The sequence below is a fragment of the Mastomys coucha genome, unplaced genomic scaffold, assembly GCF_008632895.1.
Source record: "Mastomys coucha isolate ucsf_1 unplaced genomic scaffold, UCSF_Mcou_1 pScaffold15, whole genome shotgun sequence".
NCBI classification, from domain to species: domain Eukaryota; kingdom Metazoa; phylum Chordata; class Mammalia; order Rodentia; family Muridae; genus Mastomys; species Mastomys coucha.
Window position 1 is genome coordinate 40,345,719 of NW_022196897.1, and position 25,271 is coordinate 40,370,989.

The following is a 25,271-nucleotide window of genomic DNA, read 5'->3' on the forward strand; positions in this document are numbered from 1 at the left end:
TTTTTTTTTGTAGAATTAGTTAGTTTTGATTCAAAGAAATAACATTTTTTAAAGGTTTAGCAATATTTATTTATTTTTGCTCAGTTGCTGGTCCTTGTTCTTTGTGACGCTTTTTCACCAGACTAGAGCAGATTGGTGGTGAACTTGAAGATCTTGGGTAGTCCCTTGAATTTTCATACTAGACCTTGACAGTTTGGTGGCTTATAACAACAAGAAAACAGTTAGTATACTTGTAGCTGTTCTTTTCCTCTGCTATCGTAAATTATCTCATTGCTGCAGTAGCAGTTTTTATGGATATATCCAATAGAAATTGTGTACATATCGCTGCCCAGTTCGATGTCATCTGCAGTCATGGCAAATGTCTGTCTGTTTGCCTTAAACACCATATAATCTAGCTTTGTTCCCAGGAGTTCATTTGGTAGCACTGGTTGATCCAGTTGGCACTGGGAGGATCGAATCTGGATGGTGTGGTACAGTCAATAAGAGCTGTGGCAACTTCAAGAAGCAAGAGCTGGCATTCCATTTGCATAAAGTGACTCTGAGCAGGGAGTTCACACTGTTTTCATACTAAACTCCCTAAGTGTTTGATAGGTTCACAATGCAATCCTTGTCTCCTTCACAAAACGAACTTCAGAATTTTGAAAATAATTAAAAGGAAAGATGCTAGAAATTAAAAACAAAACAAAACAAAACTCCACCCTAACAAATAAAAAAAGCCATCCTAATTTGTAGAAAAGTATAATAAGGAGCAAATCAAGATGCTGGTTAAGTGCCTGGTCCCTGCCGCCAGTTATTTGTGAGAATGTGGTATAGTCACTCTTAGGATCATGCCTTTGGATACATTACCAGTCATTTCACCCCCATACCTAAATTAATAGCAAAGAAGTGTGCACATGGGATTTCCTGGGGATTCATCTCCCCACTTCTCCCAGAATGTGTGCGTGGCAGGATAAAGCCAGGCCAGGCAGTGATTCTGGAAGTGAAAGGAGACTTGAGGGTCACCCAAGTACTAGGACAGAGGAGGAAGACCATCCATCCTCAGGAAGCCAGAACGGAACTTCACCTTTTGTGTGACCTGTGCTCTGTGAAGGCCTCTGGCCTTTCATGCCCCTGTACTTCAGGGCATGACACAAAGGAGCAGGGATTTCAGTAGCTGAGGACAAGGCTGAGGAAAACAATCAAACTCTGGAGGAACCTGACTGTAAAAGAAGGATCACAAAGGATGAGAAGTTAGACAGGAACCAAATGTGTAGGGAAACCAGCCCCTAATGGTCCCCCAGTGTTCTCGGGGCTTCTGTGAAGTCCTTGATCCTTTTGAGTATTTCCCTGTTAATATACAGCAGTTACTGCTCTGGCCTAAGAAGAACAGGTCCGACATCAAAATGTTTTTTTATATTTTGAGACAGGGTCTCTCTATATAGCCTTGACTGTCCTAGAACTCACTATATAGACCAGGCTGGCCATGAACCATGAATCCTCCTGCCTCTGCCCTTCCAGCTTTGGAATTAAAGGCGGACATCAACATGCGTGGCAGAAGAGAGGCTTCTTGGCTGGGAATCTAATTTAGCACGCGGTGAGAGCACTGAGCCACCAGAGTGAAATTCTGAGTTGTGAAATTCTTTTTTAAAGATTTATTTTTTTTATTTTTAAAAATTTGTATGTGTATATATGCATTGCTACATGTGTGTGCGTGCCCATGGAGGGCAGAAGAGGGAATCGGATCCCCTGGAACCAAAGTTATGGTGGTTCTGAGCAACCTGAGGCAGGTACTGGGAACTGAATTGGTGGGCTCTCTGGAACATCAGTAAGTGCTCTTAATTACCAGTGTCTCTTCATTCTTCAAATGGTTACTTTTTCCTCACTGCTCACAAAGCAGATGTGTGTAATTTGAACAGAGAAATAATTACTTTGATTTGGTTAATGAATGTTTGAAAGGTGTAGAAGTAATTGTGTGGAATTGATTTTTGCCCCAAAACTGCAATGTTGATTTCAAGCATGAAGTTTTATGTAGTGCTCTATGAATGACCTTTGGCTATTTATTGGTAGAGAAGACCGAGGTCATCAGACTGGTAGGAAAGGGAGTAGTGTGTTTGGGGAGCTGGCTTAGAAAGTACAGCTGACTTTATTCAGCTGCCATGTACTTGTTTGTCTGCATTTTTGTTGTAATGAGTTGGTGGCAGGTAGAGTCCATAGGCAACAAATGAAATTGGGAACAGAAGTGGAACACGGTTGCCACCCAACAAAATCAACTCTTGTTTTGGTTCAGTTTTGTAAACAGAAGGTAAGAGAATCAACACCCGGCAGTTCTGCAGGAAAGCATGCTATTTGCCTCGCCTGCCTGTTCACTACCTCTGTGTGTTACTTTGTGCTTGACAGATCCTGACCATGGGAATTTGAAGATTGAATCTCTTAGAAAAAAAGTTTTAACTAAAAATAATACTAGAAGGAGGTAGGAGGTCACTCAGGATGGTGTGAGTTTGTTTATTCTCATTAGTTCCTTCGAAGTAATAGGCATGCTTAGCGTGGGGATACACACCTTTAATCCTAGCCCTTGGGAGGCAGTGACAGATGAATCTTTGAGTTTGAGGCCAGCCTGGTCTACAGAGGGACAGCCAGTCCTACACGGAAAAACTGTCTCACCTACCCACCCTCAAAAGAAATAAAAAAGTAACAGGCACGTCTTATCTTAGTTTTATTGTGTTTTTCTGTAGGTTACAGATAAGCCAGGAATGTAAAACAGCTAAGATGATCATGTTACCTCCTAGATGAGGTAGTAAGACACACATACACATCGGAATATTCCTATGTATGCTTGTCTCCAAAATATACATAAGACTGTTACTCAATATCTGTGGGGATCTGGTACCAAGACATCTTCTTGCATCCATAGAAGATACCAGCTTTTATGAACATCCATAACTCATAAATATAATAGTAGATAGACTCTGAACATCTTACCATATACTTAAATCATCTCCAGATTACTTATACCTAATGTAATTGTTGTATGAATACCGTATTGTTCAGGGAATGATGACAAGGGAAAAGACTGTGTGCTTTGCACAGATGTTAGTTCCATAGGCTTCATTACATAGTAGAGGGAGAAGAAGACTAGAGGCAAACATGCTCAGAAGTGAGTGCTGGAGAAAGGTAAGCTCTGTGAAATGGTGGGGGGCTGCATAACCCTTTATTCACAGGGACTCGGAGAAGTTATTGGTCTTTGGAATACTGGCTTCTCATCATATTGTTGTATTAATTTTAGTTTCTGTTACTGCCAGACCATGATAGAGGAGTGGTCTCATCTCCTCCCAACCCTTGTTAGCAGGGTATTATGGTACACGTTTTTAATCCCAGTACTGGGAGCACAGGCAGGTGGGACAGTTGAGTCTGCATAGCTGAGGATTACCTAGTGAGAGGCTGTATCAAAAACAAACAAAAAGTTGGATAGGTAAGCTCACCTGCATGACTGAAGACGGAACATCCATGTGCATTACTGCAAACAGGGCAAGTGGCCCTGCTTTGGAAAGAAGGAATCCATCCTTCACACTCATGGAAGGATTTGCCACTTCGTAAAGACAAAAGGGCCTGTGTGATGAGCATGCTTTTCGACGTATCAACGAAGTGAAGGGCAAAGGAGGATATGTGTTTTCTGTAGCTTAAGTAGCTTGGGGGTGAGTGGATGGTATTTTAAAACAGAACTGAGAGTTAAGGAAGAGCTTTTCTTCTCTGGAAACTTGGGAAGCTGTGTTTCCTGTGCGGCCTGGTTACAGAAAGGCTGCCAACTGGCAAAGCTCTAAATATAAATTCTAGAAGACAGGCCACGCAGTCCATCCTTTAGTAGTCTTGTAAATGAGCGACTGGTATTTGTGTTGGCCTTGTCTTAAGGATGGTTGTGCATCCTCAGCTTTGGTGCGTTTATGTTCTCTAGAACGTAGGCTCCATTTCTTTAAATGCGTTGGCTTGTGTTTCAGCAGAATAACTGAGTTATTTCATACAATACAGTTCATACAATACAGTTCCTGGACGTCTCACATTCAGGACTGTTAGTTCCATGGCTACCCAAACTCTGAATCAAAGGAGGTGCCAGCATGACAAAGGGCCTGCCTTTGGAAAGATTTTCCTGGCTTTTCTACAGGTAACTTAGGATCTAGGACAGAGGTAAGTGTAGATGTAGGTATAGGTAGGCGTGTATGTGTGTGTGTGTGTGTGTGTGTGTGTGTGTGTGTTACATCTATTGTAGCCCAGGATGGCCTAGAGGTTGCTATGTATCTATAAGGACCTTGAACTCCTGATTCTCCTGCTTGTACCTCCCATGTACTTGATTACAGGCATATGTCACCAAACTATGGTAGGACAAGAATTTTTTTAACATGTGCGCCTTTTATAAAATGGTTTTGCTTGGACAGGGTCTCGTGTAGCCCAAGTTAGCTTTGAGTTTGCTATGTAGGCTGACACAGTCCTTTTGTCACTCTGCCTTTCAAGTGCTGGGTTACTCGTGTGAGCCACCACACTGCTTTCCAGTTGGTTCTAATCCATATGAGAAAGCTAGTCAGTCAGTAGTCTCTACTAGCAAATGCCTAGTACACTTCAGCGATTCTAACTGGAGTCTCTGGTAGCACAAGCCTAGAATCAGCCTGATCCACATGAGTTTTTCCTTTGTTACGGGGGTGACTTGTTGCTTTTGGCTTTCCTGATACTGTTTTCTGGAGACTTGAGCCATACAGTATTGCATAAGACCCAGTTCCTGCTGCACTTCAGCATCATCCTTGCTTTGCTCTCATGATCCCCAGCCTGGAGGAAGTCAGCCTGTCTTTTCTTTCGCACAGTGGGGAGACAGAATTTTGACCTCTGAATCAAGTCTAGGTTTATATTCTCCGGGCTCACCCAATGGTAAGAAAGCCAAACAATGAAAGAGACAGTACTGACATCAGAGAGGGACGTCTTGGGTGGGGGAATCCCAGAAGAGAACATGTTGTTGTAGGCAACACCCAGAGGAAGATCCACAAATCATGATAAGACTCAGTGGGGATTTCTGGGCCACCAAGAAAGCACTCGGTTGTCTTTTCAAACTCCTTTGCATACCCCGTTGCATACAGCAGGATCCTAACAATGTCCTAAAATGGTGATCAAAATTCAGAGGTCTACAAGGGTAAAGTGAATCCTTTAAACTAGCAAAATGTGTTTGGATTTGAGACAAAAGGGATTAGTGGGGTCTTGGCAAGCCAGAGAAAAAATTCTGAGTCAGGCGCCATTCGGCTTCAGCCCATGCCGGCAGCCCATGCTGGCAGGCCGGCCGGCCGGGCTTCCAGGTTTGCCTGATCAGATTAAAATTTGGATTTTTATATGAAATCTTCCACAATTTCAAAGACATTTGGTAGTTTAAATGCTTTATGGGCAATTAAAAACAACCTACGTTAGTGCGTAATCAAATCACATATAGGTCCAGAGTTAGGAAACGGAGCTTAGAGCCCACTACGTTGCACTAAGGATTGTCCTTTCCTGAGACTTTGTCCTCACTGTATTGTTGACATAGGATGTATTAGGTACACATGACTCCGTAGTGGAGTCAGCTTTTCCCTGCACTGAAGAGCGATCCTCTTGAAAGGTAACTCAGGAAATACACTGAGTTTTGTAAAAGACTTGTCTTGGAGGCTAAAGGTTTGATTCTTAATCAACTTATTGCTGGTGGGATTGGCTAGGGAGAGGAGAGCCAAACTCCCATCCAGTTCTTAAGTTTGTCTTGATTTTGATGATATAACAAAGGCTTCACGTTGCACTGGCCCTGGTCCCTGAGAATCCAAATCCCCCAGGCTGTCCTGGGTTAAGTGGGAGTTTAAGAGGTTTTGTTCCCAGCATTAGTCAGTCAGAGATTCTCCTCCTTTCTAGCCCTTTTCTTCAAATTCTTACTTGAAGAAAAGAATTTGAAGTAAGAAAGCTTACTTGCATCTTGTTTCTACAGAAGGAGACCTGTGAGTCTGTCTTGGGAATACACACACACACACACACACACACACACACACACACACACACACACACACACACACGTTACTGGGCTGTGGAGCTGTTCTGATGAAGATAAATGGTTGCATTATCTGTTTGTAGGGGAAGGTGGCAGTAGCGAGGATTTTATTCAAAGTAGGTGCTCATTTGACTTTTCCCTACTCAGATACAGGAATGACGGTTTTGTCCTCGGAGTACTCAGTGGAAATCACTCATGGGAAATCCTCACAGTGCACAGAGCCACTGATAATTGGATCTATTCTAATGAGCCAGTCAGGGTGCTTTGCCATACATAGAGTGTCGCTTTTTCCTCAGTGGCCCTGGGATTAGAATACAATAGGGAGAAAGCAAGGGTGAAAATGATTAGTGGTCTTGAAATACCGTCACATTTGAAGCACTGTTCCTCAGAATCTGAGTCAGAGGGACATTACATAATACTGTCATCTGTTACTGAGTTTTGTTGTATTTCTGTCCTGCCTGTTATAGGAAACCAGAACAAATTATGATTTTTTTCTTCCCTAATTGAGACAGAGTTATAGTATGTAGCTCTGTCTGGCCTGCAATTTGCCATGTAGACCAGGTTGTCCTTGAACTCAGATGGATCTGTCAGAAGTCCTGGAATCAAAGGCATGTGCCACCACACCCCATAATGCTTATTTGGGAATCTGTATTGAACTAAATAAAATCAACACCCCCCCCTCATGAAACAGGAGAGAATTTGTGTGGAAAACATAGTTCAAATCTTCCACCTCTAGAGAAAGGAATAGCAGAATGTCAGCGTGAAAATCAGAAAACACAGTGCTGGTGAATAGGAAGTAATACTGCATGAAGAAAGATAATGATCATCGACTAGAATTGACAGAATTAGGGAAGAGTTCTAGTTGTAGGTAGTTAAAAGTGATGTATGAACAAATGAGAATTTGGAACTCTTAGTTGGCTGGTTATTGCGGTTTAGTAAACAGTACGGCATGTGTGTCTCTAATTGCCCAGTCTGACTCATGAGTCACGTAGACATGTGATCATCATCCACCTAGTGGACAGAGGTCGCAGGACAAACTGAAGGAGAAACATGCTAATGGTCCCTTGGTTCCAGCTGTGTCAAGGATTGATCTTGAACTTTGACAAGTGACACTCTTACGCTTGTCTACATGCCAACTCCAAACAGATAACCCTGTGTTGGTTGTGTGAACTTATAAGTTAAGGTGGATGTGCTCTTCATCGCTCAGGTTGGGTACCAGTGAGTGTAAGTGAGTCAGGGTTAATACTGTGCCAGGACAGTAGGCTCTCAGAGTAATGCTATATGTTCTGCCAGCGATTTGGAACAGTGTAATATGTGACAGAAGATAGCTCTTCATCTGTTGTGGCCCAGAGAAGCCCAAAGGTTGCACACCTTTGCTCTATATAGCGTAAAATGAGTCTAGATCAGAACTTCATATACAAAGGCAAATTGTTGCTGAGTACTGTGTAATGTGCTGTTTACATAGGACCTCTGGTGGGAGGAATCACATATTTTGGATAAATTTTATTTATCTAGTTGAAAACGAGTTCATTGGTCATTTTTTCTTAAACTAGCCTCATCTAAGACTTTAACATTATTTTTTTTTTAGGTAACAGGGGATGAAACTGTGACAGTAAAGCTGTGCAGCTTTATTTTAGAATACTTTTAGGAGGCAATAATCCAGAGCATGGTGGAGAACAGGATGGTGGTTTTCATCTAGTCTGGTGTCTCAAACCTCTTCAGGTCACGGGACCTTTAATACCTAAATAATTTTTCTTGCAGTTCCCTCTAGGCAAAAAGAATAACCTAACTGTTTCGCTTGCTCTAAATACTTATATCCAAACAGTATTTATTTAAGGAAGCTTGTTTGTTTTGTTTTGACATGTTCTAATAACTCAGTAGCCATTTGAAAACATACACACACATAAACTATGAGAAAAAGACCTTTGATTCTTTAAAACAGTGGTTCTCAACCTGTGGGTCTCGACCTCTTTGGGGGTCAAACTTGCTTTTCATAGGGTGTGCCTATCAGATATTTACAATGCAACTCATAATGCTAGCAAAATTACAGTTATGAAATAGCCACAAAACCAGTTTTATGGTTTAGGATCACCACAAAATGAGGGACTATATTAAAAGGCCATCGCATTAGAAAGGTTGACAACTGCTTTAAAAAGACTTATGATTGCCTATGAGAGGTGCTCCTGCTGGGCACGGACAGACGGCACAGCTTCAGCCTTCAGTTCAGATTGTACTGATGCCCTCAGCTCCTCCAAGACTCTCACTTTCTCCTGTTGTTTGCCTTCTGTTTGCAGCAGTTGCTGCATGCCACAAAGGCAAGACCCTGGCCTTGATCAGACCGGCCAGCTACCTCCCACTCCAGCACACCTTAGTGCTTAGCTCCTGTTAGAGGTTTGGAGTTTCCATGGAATCAGACAGACTTTCCTTACCATTTCTTCCTTCAAGACCTTAAAAATCATTCCAGAGTTTGACATCACTGTATTGCAGTAGGAGCCTTAGCACTCCGTTTTGGAATCGTGATGCTGCTATTTCTCCATCAGAGACGCTCTCCAGGCCACGGTATTACAGACCACGTCTCAGTCCTCCCCCCCTCCCCCCGCTTTAAATTTGGTTGTTCTGTATTCTGTGTTCCATTACTCAGTAGATGAGACCTAGTTAATAGCATGTCGACTCTGTGAAACACGGTTCATGTAATCACTCATTTAGTGTTTAATTGTCAAAGAATTCCTTTATAGTAAGTAGCATCTTTATTATGCAGACAAGAGAACTGAAATTAAAAAGGCTATTTACTAGTCAGCATATGGCTGGCTGGTAGCTATCCTAGCTTGTGGTATGAATATGATGTGTCCATGGCATGCAGTGTGTGTGTGTGTGTGTGTGTGTGTACACACACGCATGTGCACGCGTATGGTGGCTTGTTCTGTTTGACTTTATGGTCTGCACAGTCTTCATTTTCTGCCATAGCCTCTCTTGAAGTCTCTCCACCTGGACCCTGACAGGGGTTTTGTTTGTTTTGTTTGTGTTTCTTGTTATCATTTCTAGAAGACACGACTGAAGCTCAGAAATCTATTCCTTTTATAATGAATCACAAATAATTGGGATTTGAATCACACTGTAAAGGATTCCAAGTATCAAACGTGTCATTATACTTCATTGCTAAAAATTATAACCAGAAAGCATTCTAACATCTTAGGGTTCTTTAGTCATTAAAGCAAGATGAAGATATGATAGCAGGCTTTGGGTGGATAAATTTCAATACGTCCTATTTACTTAGAAACCATGCATGGTATGTATGGCACCTCACTATCAAATAATGTCCCTATTGCCCAACTATGAGAAATAACAGAGGACATATTGTGCCTACCATGTATAAATATATGCACAGAGGAGAGAGAGGGTGAATGGGCTGCTTGTCAGTGGCTGGCTGCCTCAGGACAGACATAGTGACAGCAGCAGGCCAGCAGACCCTGAGATCAGGACAGGGTAGGAGGGAGGGTCTGTTTGTAAAGGCATGCTCAGAAGGGGAGTAGGAGTTCGAAAATCCCTTGATTGTGTCACTGGTCCTTAGTGCCTAACATCAATCTGTGGTTCATTTGCACCTGGGGTTGAAGTTCTCCTTTGAAAAGGATCAAACCTGGGTCATGGGCACGCTTGAATAATCCTTGGGATTCATCATTCTGTTGCTGGATGTTGAGGGAATTAGGATAACTTCGTGTGTATGGGTTGGGCATAGCTTTTCTGTTGAGTGAGAAGAGTCGGGATGTGACAGAATATAAAGATTTCATGGCCACTATGGTATCTTGGCATATCTTCAGATACTGACAGCTCTCCTGGGAGAGCATAACACTGTTGAACGAAACTGGAGAGTATTTGCCTCTAGGACATACTTGAGTGTGTGGACTGAGTTCAGCTACTGGAGTTGTGTGGTGCTACCCCCCCTCCCCCCCAGTCCCCCAGTGTTGTGCTTTACCCACGTGAGCATACAGGGAATCCATAGAGTGAGGACTAGCTCCACCCTCCACACACTATATGCACACATGCCTTTTGTGTGCCCCACATGCATGTTTGTTTGGTTTTTTTTTGTTGTTGTTTTGTTTTTCCTTCTTTCTGAATAAAGCCAAGTCTACCATTTAAAATTGAGTGGTAGCTCTCCTGGACCTACTGTGTTACGGGATCTTGTAGGACCTCTTTTTATCAGTCTCCCTGAACACTGCCATTACTGCCCAGGGTTTTTTTGTTTGTTTGTTTGTTTGTTTTTTTCTTTCTTTGTTTAGAATCACAGTTTTTGTATTACCTCTTTTACCTTAGACAAACCTGGTAGGTTTTCTTGAAGCATAACTTTTTCTCTTGTGTCATAAGCCATACCCTTCCTTCCTTGACTGTATATAGTCTTAAACTGTTCTTTTCCTATGGTTATCTTTGTAATGAGGGGTAAGTATGAAGGAAGCCCTGACTATGCAAAGACATGGAGACCAAGGATCCTAAGCTTCCAGAAGGGAAGCAGGAGTGTTGAGGGCAGGGTGGGGCCAGGATTTTAGGGGAAGCAACAGGTGAAAATATACTGTAGATTATCCAGTGAGGGAGGGGAGATCCTATGGTTTGATTGCTGTTGAGTGTGTCTCATTTATTTTATAGTTAGTTTGAACTTATATTCAGCTATCGATATTATTACAACATACTTTTATGGCAGAGGAAGTTGATATTATGTAAAAAAAATAAGCTTTTCTCTAGATTTTGATCTATATTTGTGTTCTCAGACTTATTGGGTAGCTGAGGTTGGCCTCGAACTCCTGATATTCTGACTTCTACTTCCTAAATTTGATCTGTGTTCATAAGCAAAGTGCCTGTGAATGTCTAGCCTCCTACTGGTCCAAAGGCTGCCCATGAAGGCATTTCGGGCATTTTGTGCATTTCTCGTATGGCCTTGTGTGGATTCATGCATACAGACTGTTTTGGCAAAGCCGTTTACGGACTTGAGGTGAAGGTTTGTGTGAACTCCAGAGCATGCCAAAGCACCAGATATCACGAGCCCGACTGGGACAGCAACCTATATTTCAGTTGGGGATTATAGCCAGAGGGGGGTTGTGGGGTTTTGGCATTGACTCACCTAAGCTGCTGGAATGAGGATCAAGGAGCCAATGTGAGGGGAATGTGCCCTCAGCGGTGGTCATGCCAGCAGTATTCTATGGAGACCAGCTCTCCCATCAGTTTCACCTATGGTTCCTCCTGCAATAAAGCGCGGCAGCTGGTGCCAAGCATTTCCGTGGACCCAATGAGTGCCTCTGGTCACCTGGAAAGCACGGCAGGGCTAGGAGTAGGGGGCTACAAACTTGTCTTTCCAGCTCTGTATGTTTGTTTTATTTGAGATAGTGTCTCACTCTGCAGCCCAGGTTGGTCTAGAACTCACTAAGTAGCTTAGGCTAACCATTACTCATAGTGAACTCTTGCCTCATCTTCCCAAAAGGATGGATTATGGGTATAAAAGCTTCAAGCCCAGCGTGGATCTGGACTTGTGAATGGGTACGTATTTCCTTCAGTGCTCATAGAAAGCAAACTTTCAAAGAAAGCAGATTGCATCTAAGATTAGAATGGGAGGTCAGAGGTGTGTCTTGTTCCCTACAAAGGACAGGTTTCCGGTCAGGTTTTATTTTATAGATGGAACCAGATTAGAGAGAGACTTATTTACACTCCCATGAGCTTCTCTGGCTCCCTGGAATGGCATCAATACCCTCAATGATTAAATAAAGCAACAGTGATAATGAAAGATGACTGGCCATAGTGGTTCCCTCAGGGGAACCATTTGGCTGGCTGCCTGAGTCATGCACGAGGGAGCAAGCTGACTATCTTACCAGTGTCCTCTAACTTAGCTCCCTAACAATCAAGGATGTCAGGGAGTCACAATAGGAGGTCGTGGAAGTGATGGCTTTTCAATTGAACAGAAGAGGGAGCCACGTGCTGAGCTGGCAGCCGACCCCCTGCTGCTCATCTACTGCAGTTCTCTCCTGAGCACCTGAGAATTGTTGCCTTACTGCCTGATCTCCCAATAATCGTGCAGGGGAAAATAACAAGGTGGAAAGAGGAAGGGAAGATGGAGCAGCCCGCTCGCTGTGTTCTGAGTATTTCTGTGGAGACTTCCTTTTCCTGCGGATTCATTTCCTCAGCCGTCACTTGTCTCTGCTCTGCTGTAACTTGTGAATCTGTGATTGGAGTTCACACTAACTAATCTTAAACTACCTGTCTATTCCCCTCTGGTTTATTCTCAGTGTGTTGTAGCTCTTATCTCCTCCCTTACCTTTGCATTTGGCTAAAGTAACAACAGTATGAATGAGGTCTGGCGTAGTTCCCATGCGTTCTACTGCTATTACGTTCTCTGCAACTCTGCGCCATTGCCACCCCATTACTGCCATCAATCTCATGACCATACTGTGAACATCTCCATGCCATAAGAGGGGAAACCGAGGTTTAGTTCCAGTAATTTACCAGAGTGTCAGAGTTATGGTTACATCTGCAGATAGAGTCTATTTATAGTTTATTATAGTCCATATATTTCATATTGTTATATAGTTATTATAGGTTAGTAATAACCCTTTGTGGCATTGGATGCCACTGTTGGCTATTCTCCCTACAGACCATGCCCCATTCCTAGAAAGAAACAGTCTCTTCTCTGAAGTTGTGCTATTCTGAGGTGCCCTGCTGCATTAGTGTACTATCCTTCCCCTGTCCACTGAGGGGCCCTCACTTTCCTTTTGCACTTTGATTTTTTGCTTATTGAGTATTGGCTGACTTGCCCGGCATCTGTGTCCAACCCACTCACTCTCCTTGTTCTTCCAGTTTATAGCCTCTTAACTTTGTAGGAGCTTCTGGTCAAAACTTACTATTTTATCTGTAAGTAGTAGTTATCTAAATCATACTATTGAGTTTAGAGCTTTGCATGCTAATGGTGACTGTGGCTCAGAGTGTTTTTGTAGAAGTGGCAAGCTGCTTAATTCGGAGATAAGAAGCATCCTAGCTTCAGTATCATGGGAAGTGAGTAGTCAGACCATTTTAGAAACTGGCTTGCATCCTGTCTCACTAATGGAGGAGCCCTTTTCCCTGAGCTTCCTTCCTTCTCTGTGGACATGACCATACCCACTGGTTAGGATTATAAGCAGATTCGATTGGAGAATGCATGGAACGCACCCAAGGGTTCTGAGATGATAGAACATCTTGCTTTGTTTTGACTCTTACCTTTGGTTCCATTTTGAATTACTGGCGTTTTCAACTTTGGGCTGTTAATTTTATATGCCTTTCTATTCAGATTGTGTACATCACCACCATCTTCGTAAAGGATTAGGAGCCAGCCAGGCTGGCTCTGCACATTTACCCTTCTCCCATCTGCTTCCTCAAGTTCACTCTTGATGCGTAAGCTCCAGGTTGTAACCCATCATATTCTCTTGCTTCGTAGCAAAGGCTATGATTTTGAGGACAGGGAAATGGGGAGTTGTTTAGTGGGTACAGATTTTTCAAAGATGAAAGCTCTGAAGATTTGTTGTTCAAGGTAACTATAGTTACATGGAACATTGAATTGGCTAGGAGGGTAAATTACTTTTCAACCACAACTAAATTACTTTTGTTTGTGGTTAGTTATGCGAAGTGAAGTGATATATGCTTTGTGTGTGTATGTGTGGTGTGTGTGTATGAGGGGGGGGAAGGCGGGAAGGAGGGAGAGAGAGAGAGAGAGAAAGGGATAGAAGGACAGAGGGAGGGAGAGGGAGAGAGGGGGAAGAGGGGGAGAGGGAGGGAGGTAGAGGGAGAGAGAGGGGGAGAGGGAGAGGGAGGGGGAGGGAGGGAGGGAGGGAGGGAGGGAGAGGAGACACCTGTGCACTCACACGTGAAGGCCAAAGGAGAATATTGGCTGTCTTCCTTCATTGCCCTTTGCTTTATTGCATTGGGAAGGGTCTCTCACTGAAGTAGAACTTGCCTTTTTGGCTATGATGTATGGCTATGGATCTCCTTGGATCTGTTTGTCTCTGTTCTTCAGTGCTTGGATTCTAGGCATTGACAGCTATGCTTGGGAGTTGAAGTCTGGCCCTTATGCTTGTACAGGAAGCGTTTTTATTTCATGTATCTTACGGGCCTCAACAACAACAACAAAATTAAAAATGTGTCTTTGCTAGATTCCTAGAAAGCATTTTCCCTGTTAACCTAAGAGCTCTGTGGGCTGTGTAAACTATGTGTCTTGTTCACACCTTCCTTTCCAGAAGCAACATGACTTACAAAACCCACATCTTCTCTATCTTCTAAGTGGTCACTATGGAACATTTTCCATTAGAGAATCCTGTGGCTTAGTAACCGTGAGCTTCTTTGAGATGACGAGGTCACCACTGTCTTAGATAATATGAAGTATAATGTGCTGCTATTCACCTTCAACACTGGCTTGTAGGTTTCTCATTTTGAGTCCTGAGGATATGAGTTAAAAGAAGGTTATTTTACAGGTTTCCATTTTCACCAAGTACCCAGGATGAGAGTGGCATCAGAAAATACTGTATTGTCCAGCATGAGTTGATTTGTTTCTGAATGAACTGTATACTTTCATTCCACTCTCTTACATGAAATATTAATCTGCAATTAAAACTTTCAAATACATAGTTATGATAGATGCTTTGTAGCCATTATTAATGTCTTTATAAAATATTCAGAAATATGAATATGCCATTGCTCTCAACTTTTGTTTTGAAATGGTTTTACTAAGGAAAGCACTTAATGCTAGAATGTGGGCTGTAAGTATAACTGCTCCTGGGGTAGATTAATTACAGCAGTTGATAACAGTATGAAGGTACTGGTGACAAGAGGTCATGTGAATTACATGTAGTGAAAGAATTAATGCCTAACATTCATTTTACTTCCTGGAATATAATAAAATTGTAGACTATTTCCAGTGAACTCTCATCTGAAAAGTAATAGGAAAAACACATCATTGATTGATGTTTTCTGAGATTTGGGAAATGCTTTTTAGTGTGGATACTTACTATGCCAAACAAAACTCTAAATCACTGAAGATACTTTGGACTGAGAGCATGACGGCACCTTCTCATTTATTTATTCCACAACTCCCTGAAGGTGTGGTGGCTGCCATACTGTGCATTGGTCATTAACAGAAAAGAAAATTGTCAAATGTCATGGATATATTGCTGTCAGACTTCAAGCAGGGTATCTTTGTGTAGTAGCTAGGCAGCCGTTCTAATGATGAGCGGTGTCCAGTGGTTAGCCAGAGTGGAAGGAGAGGATGTTCCTTGCAGAAAGAACACTCTGTGATGAATTTATTGTATCTAGCAACTCATACAGTATAGAACTCGGGTAATTAACATTCACTGAGCTTTTCAATACAAATGCAGTGTATCTCTAGTGGACTGTTGGCAGGAATTTGTAGGTAGCAGCTTCATGATTCAATTCATTCAGATGCTGATGGTGCAGATATTCTGCACCACACCTAGTTAGAGCTCAGTAATTTCTGGATGAGCTAATGGATAAGAGACAGAAATCAGAGCTCCATGACTCAGGCGTCAGCACATCTGGGTGAGGCAGAGCTATCACTGCTGGGAAACCTAGAAATTGATGTACACATCCGGCAAATCAAAGAGTGGTACACTTGCATGTATATCAAAGGAATATGGGGATAGACACAATATTTTTATGAGTTACCTGCACCAATATTTAGGGTGGACCTTCGAGTCCTCTCCTGTATGGTAGGGCAAGAAGAGTTCATTCTAAAGAAATTTTAGAGTAGCTATTACGAGTTTCCATGGAATGTCTGATTCTAAATGAAATCCCTGTGGGATTACTCAGCTATATTTTATGCCTGAGCATCTCAGAGGACTGACCAAGAGAAGCTGGTATTTTAGATGCTTGATGAATGATTAGCAAGTGTAGTTTTAAGTTTTTGAGTTACTTCTTAATGTAATTTTTTGAAATTTTAATTACATTACTTCCCCATTGATTTAACTCTGTGGAGATGCCACTCCTGACAAGAACTATTCTTGAATTGAGAGTAGTTATGAGACATTTTATTCAGGGCAAGGCAGACCTGGTCTCCAACCTCCAAGCTCCTGACATCTGCTTTGACTCTTCTCTTGTTTTCCCAATAAATTCTCAGATCTAGACAGGGATGTCAGAGATCTGAATCTTTGCCACTCCCTCCACAGAGAGTTGCCCTCTGTGTGTGTTCTTCCCTTCCACAGAGTGACATATATCACAATCGAGAGCTAAGGTACTGCATCTTGATATCCTCCCAGTCCTTAAGTTTATCCAGTCAGGTTTAGTTGAACTTTTCTCTCGTAACCTCATTCCCCTTTTGCGCATGTGTGTGGTGTGTATCTGAATACTTATTTTCAAATGAGTGTGAGTGCACATTACACAGTGCCTGTGAATGTTGAGGTCAACATTGGGTGCCTTTTTTTTTTTTTTAATTTCTTTCCATCTTCAATACTGAGATAGAATCTCTTTAAACTTGGGACTTGATGTTGGCTAATCTGGCTAGCCAGCTGCTCCCTGTCTCTCCTTTCTGTGTTCTGGGGGTAATAGAGGGCTGCCCCACCCTCTATTTTGACCTGGGTTCTGAGCATCTGAATTTGTCTACATCAAGTACTTTCCTGGCTGAACTCAGCGTCTCATCTCTCTCAGTACACTTTTGTTCCTTTGGTAATGATCATTACTCATGTGTGCTACTGCCCCGGTCTCCTCTCTGGTCTCTCTGCTTCTATGTTTGCTACTCTTCAATATTCTGAATGTCGTATTTGCAGTGACTTTAGAAAACTACTTGCTTATATCATTTTCTTGTTTTAGAGTTTTTGAGAGATCGGAGAGGTGGCTCAGCAAGCAGTTAAGGGCATTCACTGCTCTTCCAGAGGTCCCAGGTACCCACCTAGAGACTTACAAACATCTGTAACCCCAATCTTAGGGCATCTGATGCTCTCTTCTGGTTTCCATGGGTACCACATGCATGCACACAGACATATGTGCAGGCATTTTTAGGCTCCGTGTTGCACTTTACATTTAAGTACAGTTATTGTTGACCTTGAGTGACATTTCTGCTCCCAGTGCAGCTCTGACTCACCGTCTTTTCTTTTTTCCTCTGTTCTTAGTCTCCTCCTGGCCATCCTGGCTACTCTGAGCGCTTTGACTGTGCTGTACATCCCTGTCTTACAGTCTCCTTTTCCTTTGCTTTCCGTCCACTCTTCACTTGTGTGACCTCTGCTCTGTTTACATTTCCTTTGTCATTCCTTTTTCCTGGGGTCTGTATCCTCACCCAATCCAAGCTTCCTTCTGACAACCTCTATGAAGTCTTGCCAGAGTTAGAAAATGTTTTGTTTTCCTATCAAAATACAAGAATTTCTAAGAACCATATATGTTTGGTTTTCTCCTGTGCCAACCAACATGTTGCATAGGGACTGCTTCAAAACATTCATCAAGCAGAAGGCTTTTTAATCAAAATAAAAGTATAGAAGGAGCATCTTAAGCCTTTTATTTTTTTAAATAAGCAAGGCCTTCCAATTGCCATTGCTAACTACTTGCATGAGTGCTTAGCAGAGGATTAGCATAGTGTTTTAAGTAACTTGACATTTTATTTTTCTGCAAAATGAACTTGGTGGCACCATTCAAATGTATGCTGGGAATTTAACAGGGTTTGTTTGTTACCAATGAAGTGGTATAGCCTTAAGCAAGTTAACCAAGTTCACCCAAGCTTGTTTCCCATGTAACTGGGGAAAATCATATCAACCTCACATGCTTATGCCTAGAAGATTGAGATTAGATATGCCTCATGCTTAATACCCTGCTTTGGACACTGTAGTTCAGGCATTTAAAAAATTCCTTCCTATCTCTGGAGATTAATGAGGACTTGAGGGGAAAACTCATTTAACTTATCTTGCAATCTTGTACTGCATATAATCATACCCAGGGGTACTAATCTGAGGGTCATGAACTGGTTTAGGAGGAAAACATTCATCTTCAGGGCACAAATAAGCAATGAAGATCTGTTTATTTAACAGTAAATAACCCTGTGCCCCTCCCCCAAAGGAAGATATACATGGAATTCTTTGCCATATCCCAAAGTTGGTTGCTTAACTTTTTTTTTAAACTGAACAGAGTCACTTAGATACTTTTTCATTCTATTTTAAGTAGCTGTTCCAAGGAGCTGGGTCACATGAAACTATTTCCCCCATTTTATGTATTTAAGAAGTTTTAGTAGTTCCATGTAAAACTCTGGAGTGTACAATTCTAGGGACATTGTCAGCATAGAAGTCAGTGGTGGTGGCACTTGGGAAACAGAGCAGATGGATTTCTGAGTTCCAGGACAGCAGGGCTACACAGAGAAACCTTGTCTTGGAAAAACCAACCAACCAAACAAACAAACAAAAAGAAGTGATTAAAACCTTAAAAGAGATTAACCCTTTAAAATTCTGAAGTCGCTGACTAGCCTAAAAATCTGATGGCTTCTATTCAAATAACTAGATGGTAGATAAGTTTGAGGAATGTTAATATGAATTGCTGGCTGAGTTTAGGGGAAATGCTTGGGTTAAAGCTATCAAGTCATCACGTGGTGATTCCCTGACATTAAGCCAGTTTGCCCACTCCTCTTCAGCATGAAAACCCAGACCAGGAGGCACAGTCTAGTAGTAACCCCTCAAGCCAAGGCCTTTAGACGGTTGGGGGTCTGAGCATTGACAGGTCAAGACCTTTGCATCTATGGTTCCAAATATTGGCCTAAACAAGGGTCTGCATTGTTTCAGTAGGGATGACATTAATGTGTCAGTGCTGGGAAAGGGTGATCAAGAAACATAACATCTTAAGTGAGTACTTAGTTCCAGTGTTTAGAACACAGGGCCTGTAGAGAGGACACAGACAGATTTCTTCTGGGCTCTTAGACTTTGCCACCAAGTCCTGTTGCTAAGGAGCTTGGTAATATGTGTAATGGGTTATTTGGAACATCAGGGTCATACACATACCTGTATTCAAGCAAGTCCATGTTCAGCTCTGCAGAACGTGTGTCCTCATAGCAGCATGGGTTTGTGTGATGCTGCTATCTGAATATCTGTTGGCTTTTGTGTTTATTCCTTGTTGCCTGCTCAAGCAGTTAAGGGTTGAATTGATTGGCTGATGTTAGCAAGCCAGATCGCACGCCACATTTTCCCAGAGGGCCCAGAAGACAGTTATCCTTATTTATTTATCTGCCTTTTATTTTGTTCTCCTGAAAGAAAGGCCCGGGTCTAGGAGTGGGGGATAGGAATGTGAGAGAAATAACAAGACCAAGACAAAGTTTTCCGATCAAGGTCCAAGATCCAATGTTTACTTAAGAGACTCATATTTATAGGAAAGGAAACCATCCCCTCAATGCCAGAATCTCGTTGAATCATTAGCATCTTGTTGCTAGTAAAAACTTGCCAGGCAGGTATACCCAGTAATGCAGTAGGTGGTGGGTCCTTGTAGAAATCTTCAGAAGCGACAGGACAATAGAGTTCTTCTTATCTCAGAAAACTTCACCCTAGGTGGGTCAGTTCTGCCAGCAGAGCAGGAACTGGGGGAGAAGGGTACACTCCCTCACTTTTTATGTGGGATCTACTGATGAACTTGAGCTGCTACGCTTAAGTAGAATGCATTCCTACCTGTCATCTGATGCAAACTTGACATTTTCTTTCAGTGATTCTGGCCTTTGAGTCTTCTTTTGGTATCTTTCTGAAAGGCCACTTCTGACCTCTTTATTGGTTATAAGGGGAGGCTGCCCTGAAGTGAATGGACAGAGCCAGTTTTGCTGAAGTGCATGTCTGATTGCTTTAAAGCAAGCTGCTCTTTCCATCGCCTGAGTGTGGGTGTGAGTGTTTCCCTAGTATATAAATGAATCTCAGAGGACTGTGGGAATGAATGACTTTTGCAGGTGCCCTGACTGAATCATCTGCTAGGCATTGAAATGCTGTTGTGAAAGAACCTTAGTGATTTTGTTTTCTCTATCTGTGACATACTGTGGTATGTAACAAATCTTTTTACTTTTTATCTTCACAGAATGCTATGAACCTACCTCCTGACAAAGCCAGGCTATTGCGGCAGTACGACAATGAGAAAAAATGGGAGCTGATCTGTGATCAGGTAAGAAACAGCCATTTTCTATGGAGGGAGCAAAGAAAGGGGAAATATGTTGTTCCTGTGTGAGTTGAGCTTATCCTGGGAGATGCATGGAATTCTCTGTTTTGATCTTTGGCTTCTGGGTTTCTTATCTCCAACCAGAGGAAAGGTAGAAAATTACTACATTAGTTTTTTCATTATTTGAAATATTTCATGGGAAAGCAGATTAAGTGGACCACTCAAAATGAAGTTGTCTATTCTGTTTCCTAGGGGCTTATGCTATGTAAGTGGTATAGATCTTATGATTTAATTGGCCTTCCTGAAAACTGGCATATCGTCATGTGAGAAGGTAAATTGTTTATAAAGAAACATGGGTAGCCCCTAACGTTGTTGCCCACTTCAACTAGTTCCAAACTGTTACTATTTTGTTTTTTACTTTTTATATTTTTTTATTCTGTTTTTTAATTCATTGTGACAAATACCCTTCTGAGGGGTATAAAATAAGAAGTAAAAGCTTTTTCTTTTTTGGTCTTGACTTTTATATTCAAATTTTACTCTGTGGTCTGTGTCATAAGAATTGTTGTCTGGGTCCTCCCCATAGGAAATCCAGAGTGTGAGCTCTGCACTTCAAAAGAAAGGGTTTGTTTCCTGTTTGGAATAATGCCTAGAAATATCTCTTCTATTTTCCCTGTTTTTTTAATGAGTGTTAATATTATTTTATTTATTTACATCCCAAATGTTGCCCCCCGTTCTCTCTTTAACAGTCAAATAAGGTCTATTCATGTGTTTCCCACCCTCTTCTCTGCTCCGTTTTTTGACACAGACAGACACACACAGGCATCAAATTTCTGTGAGTTGATACATTTGCCAGTGACCATGTCTGTGATTATCCTTTATTCATGTGGAATATGGCTTGATGGCAGAATCTTACTTAGTGTGCATGAAGTCTAGGTTTTAATTCCAGTACCCAGTGTGGGGACGACATAGGGAACACAGAGGCAAAAGCAGACTCTTACCTGCCTCCATTTCCTTTCTTCAAACTATCCCCTATCTATCTATCTATCTATCTATCTATCTATCTATCTATCTATCTATCTATACATATATATACATTTTATCATTTTCCCTTTCTCTTCTTTTTCTCCAAATTTCCAATATATCACCTCCTTGTTCCTTTTCAAATTTATGGCTTCTTTTTTCACTTATTATTGTTGCAAGCATATATGTGTTGTAGTCACTCTTTTATTGCTGTGAAGAAATACGATGATCAAGGCAGCTCTTATAGGAAAAAGCACTTAACTGGGAAATTGCTTACAGTTTTAGAGGTTTAGTTTATTATCAGCATGGCTGAGGGCATGGTGGCAGGCATGGTAGGCATGGCAGGTGTGGTACTGGAGTAGTTGAGAAGTACATTCTAATCTTTAGGCAGAGAAAGAGACAGGGCTTTGTGCTTGAAAAGTGTTTAAAGCACAAAGCCCACCCTCAGTGACACACTTCCTCCAACAAGGCCACACCTCCTAATCCTTCCAATCCTATTGAAGAGTTCTACTCTGATGGAATAAGCACTCAAATATACCGGCCATTCCTATTCATCTACCACATTCCACTACCTGGTGTCCATAGGTTTGTAGCCATAGCGTAATACAAAATGCATTTAGCCCATCTTTAAAAGTTTTTCTAGACCTTCACAGTATCAACACTATTTGAAAGTTCAAAGCTTCTTGTGAGACTTTTGGCAATCTCTTAGATATAAGTCCTGGTAAAAATAAAAAATCATTATCACATACTTCCAACATGCAGTGGCACAGGATATACATTACTATCTCAAAAGGGAGTAACATAAACATAGTGAAAAAAATACTGGGCCAGAGACCAAAAACCATCTGGGCAAACTCTAAATTCACCATCTTCATGTCTGATGTCAAAGCACTCTTCAGACCTCTAACTCTTTTCAGAGTTATTGATTGTAGTACACTTCTCCTGTTCTAGTTTCACAGCTGGTCAGCACTTCTTCTTCCCAAAATTCCCACATCTGTGGCATCTCCAACATTCTGGGGTCTCTAATACAGTCCAGGTTCATAGCTTCACATAATGGCCCCTATGGGCCTCCATGCAGAGACACTCCCAACATATGTCTGCCCTCAGTATTTTTTCTTAGTTGAGGAGGTAGATTCCACAACTCCTTTCTTGTATCCTTGACTCTAATGCCAGAACCATGTGGTCCCAACTGTTAAGTTCTATTGATTGACTTGACCTAACGCATTAAAGTGCTTTCCTAATCCAAACTCTCAAAGTTAAATTCCACCAACAAGCTGCATGGTCAAGTCTTTCACAGGATTATCCCAGTCCCTGGTACCAATTTCTGTCTTTTTGTTTTTGTTTTTGTTTTTGTTTTTGTTTTTTCGAGACAGGGTTTCTCTGTGTAGCCCTGGCTGTCCTGGAGCTCACTCTGTGGCCTTGAACTCAGAAATCTTCCTACCTCTGCCTCCCAAATGCTGGGATTAAAGGCATGCGCCACCACGCCCGGCCCAACTTCTGTGTTAATCACTCATCTATCTCTGTGAGCAGACACTATAACTGTGGAAGCTCTCAGAAAAGAAAACATTTAACTGGGTGCTTGCTTACAGTTTTAGATGCTCAGTACATTATCAGCATCGCAGGGAACATGGTAGCAGGCATGTAAGGCATGGTGCTGGAGCAGTAGTTGAGAGCTATGTAGTGTTCTGTAGACTGAAAAAATGTGTGAGTCTGGGCCTGGATGGGCTTTTTAAATCATTGTGGGTAGGTGATGTAGACCAGTAGGGGAATTCTTCAGGACAGGGTCTTAGAGGGGTGGTAGCCAGGAGATAAGAAAAAAGACAGAAAGCTGGTGTTGGGAGATCTTGCACAAGCTATGCCTTATGCCAAGCAAGCTTATTAAGAAGTACAGCATCTTTTTTTTTTTTTAAAGATTTATTTATTATTATATGTAAGTACACTGTAGCTGTCTTCAGACACTCCAGAAGAGGGCACCAGATTTCATTACAGATGGTTGTGAGCCATCATGTGGTTGCTGGGATTTGAACTCATGTCCTTCAGAAGAACAGTCGGCACTCTTAACTGCTGAGCCATCTCTCCAGCCCGAAGTACAGCATCTTATATGCTATTTCCAGGAAAGAAATGGGACAGAGGTGGCGGACACTATCAGACATCAGGACAAAGTCCGCAGGAAACTAATAACATAGTGTAGTATAAAGAGAACAAAGAGGATCTCAAGCACAGGCCAAGCATGCAGCAGCCTAGGGACTGATAACTCTAGTCTCTTCAGGAAGAAAAGCCAAGTTCCCAGCAACTGAAACCTTAGCTACACAAGGTTGTGTTCCCTTTCCAACACAAGGGAAAACACAGCTAGACAGTCAGATCCCAACCTGAAGAAGTGAGTAATCTCACTGACGCACAAAGCCAATAGGTAATTCTCTGTCTCCTATGGCATTCTCAACAAAATCTCCTTCTTCAAGGTCAGCTCCTGAGCAAGGAAGTAGAACTAAGTTTCTTTTATCCCCTCATTAGGACCTTTCAGAAAGCTTTGGGTTGGTCTGGCTCTCAACAGTAAGGAAAGGGTTCATTTGGTTCACTTAAATGACCCAGTCACAGTCTATCATGAAGAGAAGAAGTGAGGGTAGAAACTCAAGGCAGGATATGAAATAAGAGATCGTGAAGGTCTTTGTGTACTGGCTTGCTTCCCATGACTTGCTCAGCCTGTTTTTATTTGTTTGTTTGCATGTGTGCATTTGATGTTTGGCCTGTATGCATGTTTGTGTGAATGAGTTGAAGCCACTGGAACTTGAGCTATAGATAGTTGTAAGTTGCCATGTGGTTGCTGGGAATTGATCCTGGGTCCTCTGGAAGAGCAGCCAATGATCTTAACTGCTGAGCCATCTCTCCAACCCCTCAGCCTGCTTTCTTATACAACTCAGAACCTCCTGTCCAGGAGTGGCACTTCCCATGGGAGGCTTGGCCATGGCTCATCATTCCTCAGTCATGGCAGTGCTCTCGTAGACTTGCCTTTGGCAGTCTGATGGAGGTAATTTCCTAGTTGAGATTCTTCTTCCCTGATGACCCTGTTTTGGATCAAGGTGAAAAAAGCCAGCAGTATGGTTAGCAACTAGTACTTGCAACTGGGTCTTTATTCTCCCTTGTGTATAATTTTTAGATTTTTTTGTTGTTGTTCTCTGTTGCCATTTTTCAAAATAAGGATTTGGTTTAATGGATAACTGAATGAAGTAGCTGGTGAGTCTCCTTTGTTTTTGTTTTTGTTTTTCCTGTGATGTATCACCCAGAATGCTTGGATTTTCATCATTTTGTGTCAACCTAAATTCTCCTTTTGAGATTTTATTATCACTTCTTTGACCAGTAGTAACAAATTCATGCAGACTCCTGTACTTTTCTTTTTTAACACAACAATACTAATTGCCGAGAAATCATTTTATGGTATAAAAACAATCTATTAGGTTTAACTTGTAAGTTCTTTGCCCTTTAAACTAAGCCATTTTCCTAAGGAACTCTCCCCTCTCCTCAGGGGGTATGATATAGACAAAAAATGTGAGATTGGCAGGTGCTAGACAAATTTTTGTGTTTAGACTTTGAAAACAAATCCAAAGTTTGTAACTTCATCCTGATAGTTCCAAATAAAATGTTATTATCAAATCCCAGCACTTGGGAGGCAAAGGCAGAGGCAGGCAGATTTCTGAGTTCGAGGCCAGCCTGGACTACAGGGTGAGTTCCAGGACAGCCAGGGCTACACAGAGAAACCCTGTCTTGAAAAACAAACAAACAAACAAAAAAAAACCAAAAACAAACAAACAAAAAAAGATGTCTAAACAAAAATTCAAAATCACAGCCCTAGTACTACCAGTAATAAAATTAATGTATATAAATGTTCTTGGTCATTTTGTGTGTTACAAAAATATCTAGTTTGATGGTTTAAAACAACAGAAATTTGGGCTGGGCAGTGGTGGCATATGCCTTTAATCCCAGCACTTGGGTAAAGGCAGGCAGATTTCTGAGTTTGAGGCCAGCCTGGTCTGCAGAGTAAGTTCCAGGACAGCCAGGGCTGTACAGAGAAACCCTGTCTCAAAACAACAACAGCAACAACAACAACAGAAATTTATTCTTTTTT

The 25,271-nt window shown here is 41.8% G+C and overlaps 1 protein-coding gene across 5 annotated transcripts in view; it reads left to right on the forward strand.

Annotated features, from left to right (window-relative positions):
• Positions 1–25,271, forward strand: part of Fmnl2 (formin like 2) — a 278,405-nt gene that overhangs the window by 139,305 nt on the left and 113,829 nt on the right. For all 5 annotated transcript variants that reach the window (XM_031370266.1, XM_031370269.1, XM_031370265.1 and 2 more), the window contains exon 2: positions 20,054–20,137. In XM_031370266.1, coding sequence (XP_031226126.1) covers positions 20,054–20,137 — 84 coding nt within the window. The remainder of the gene's footprint in view (positions 1–20,053; positions 20,138–25,271) is intronic.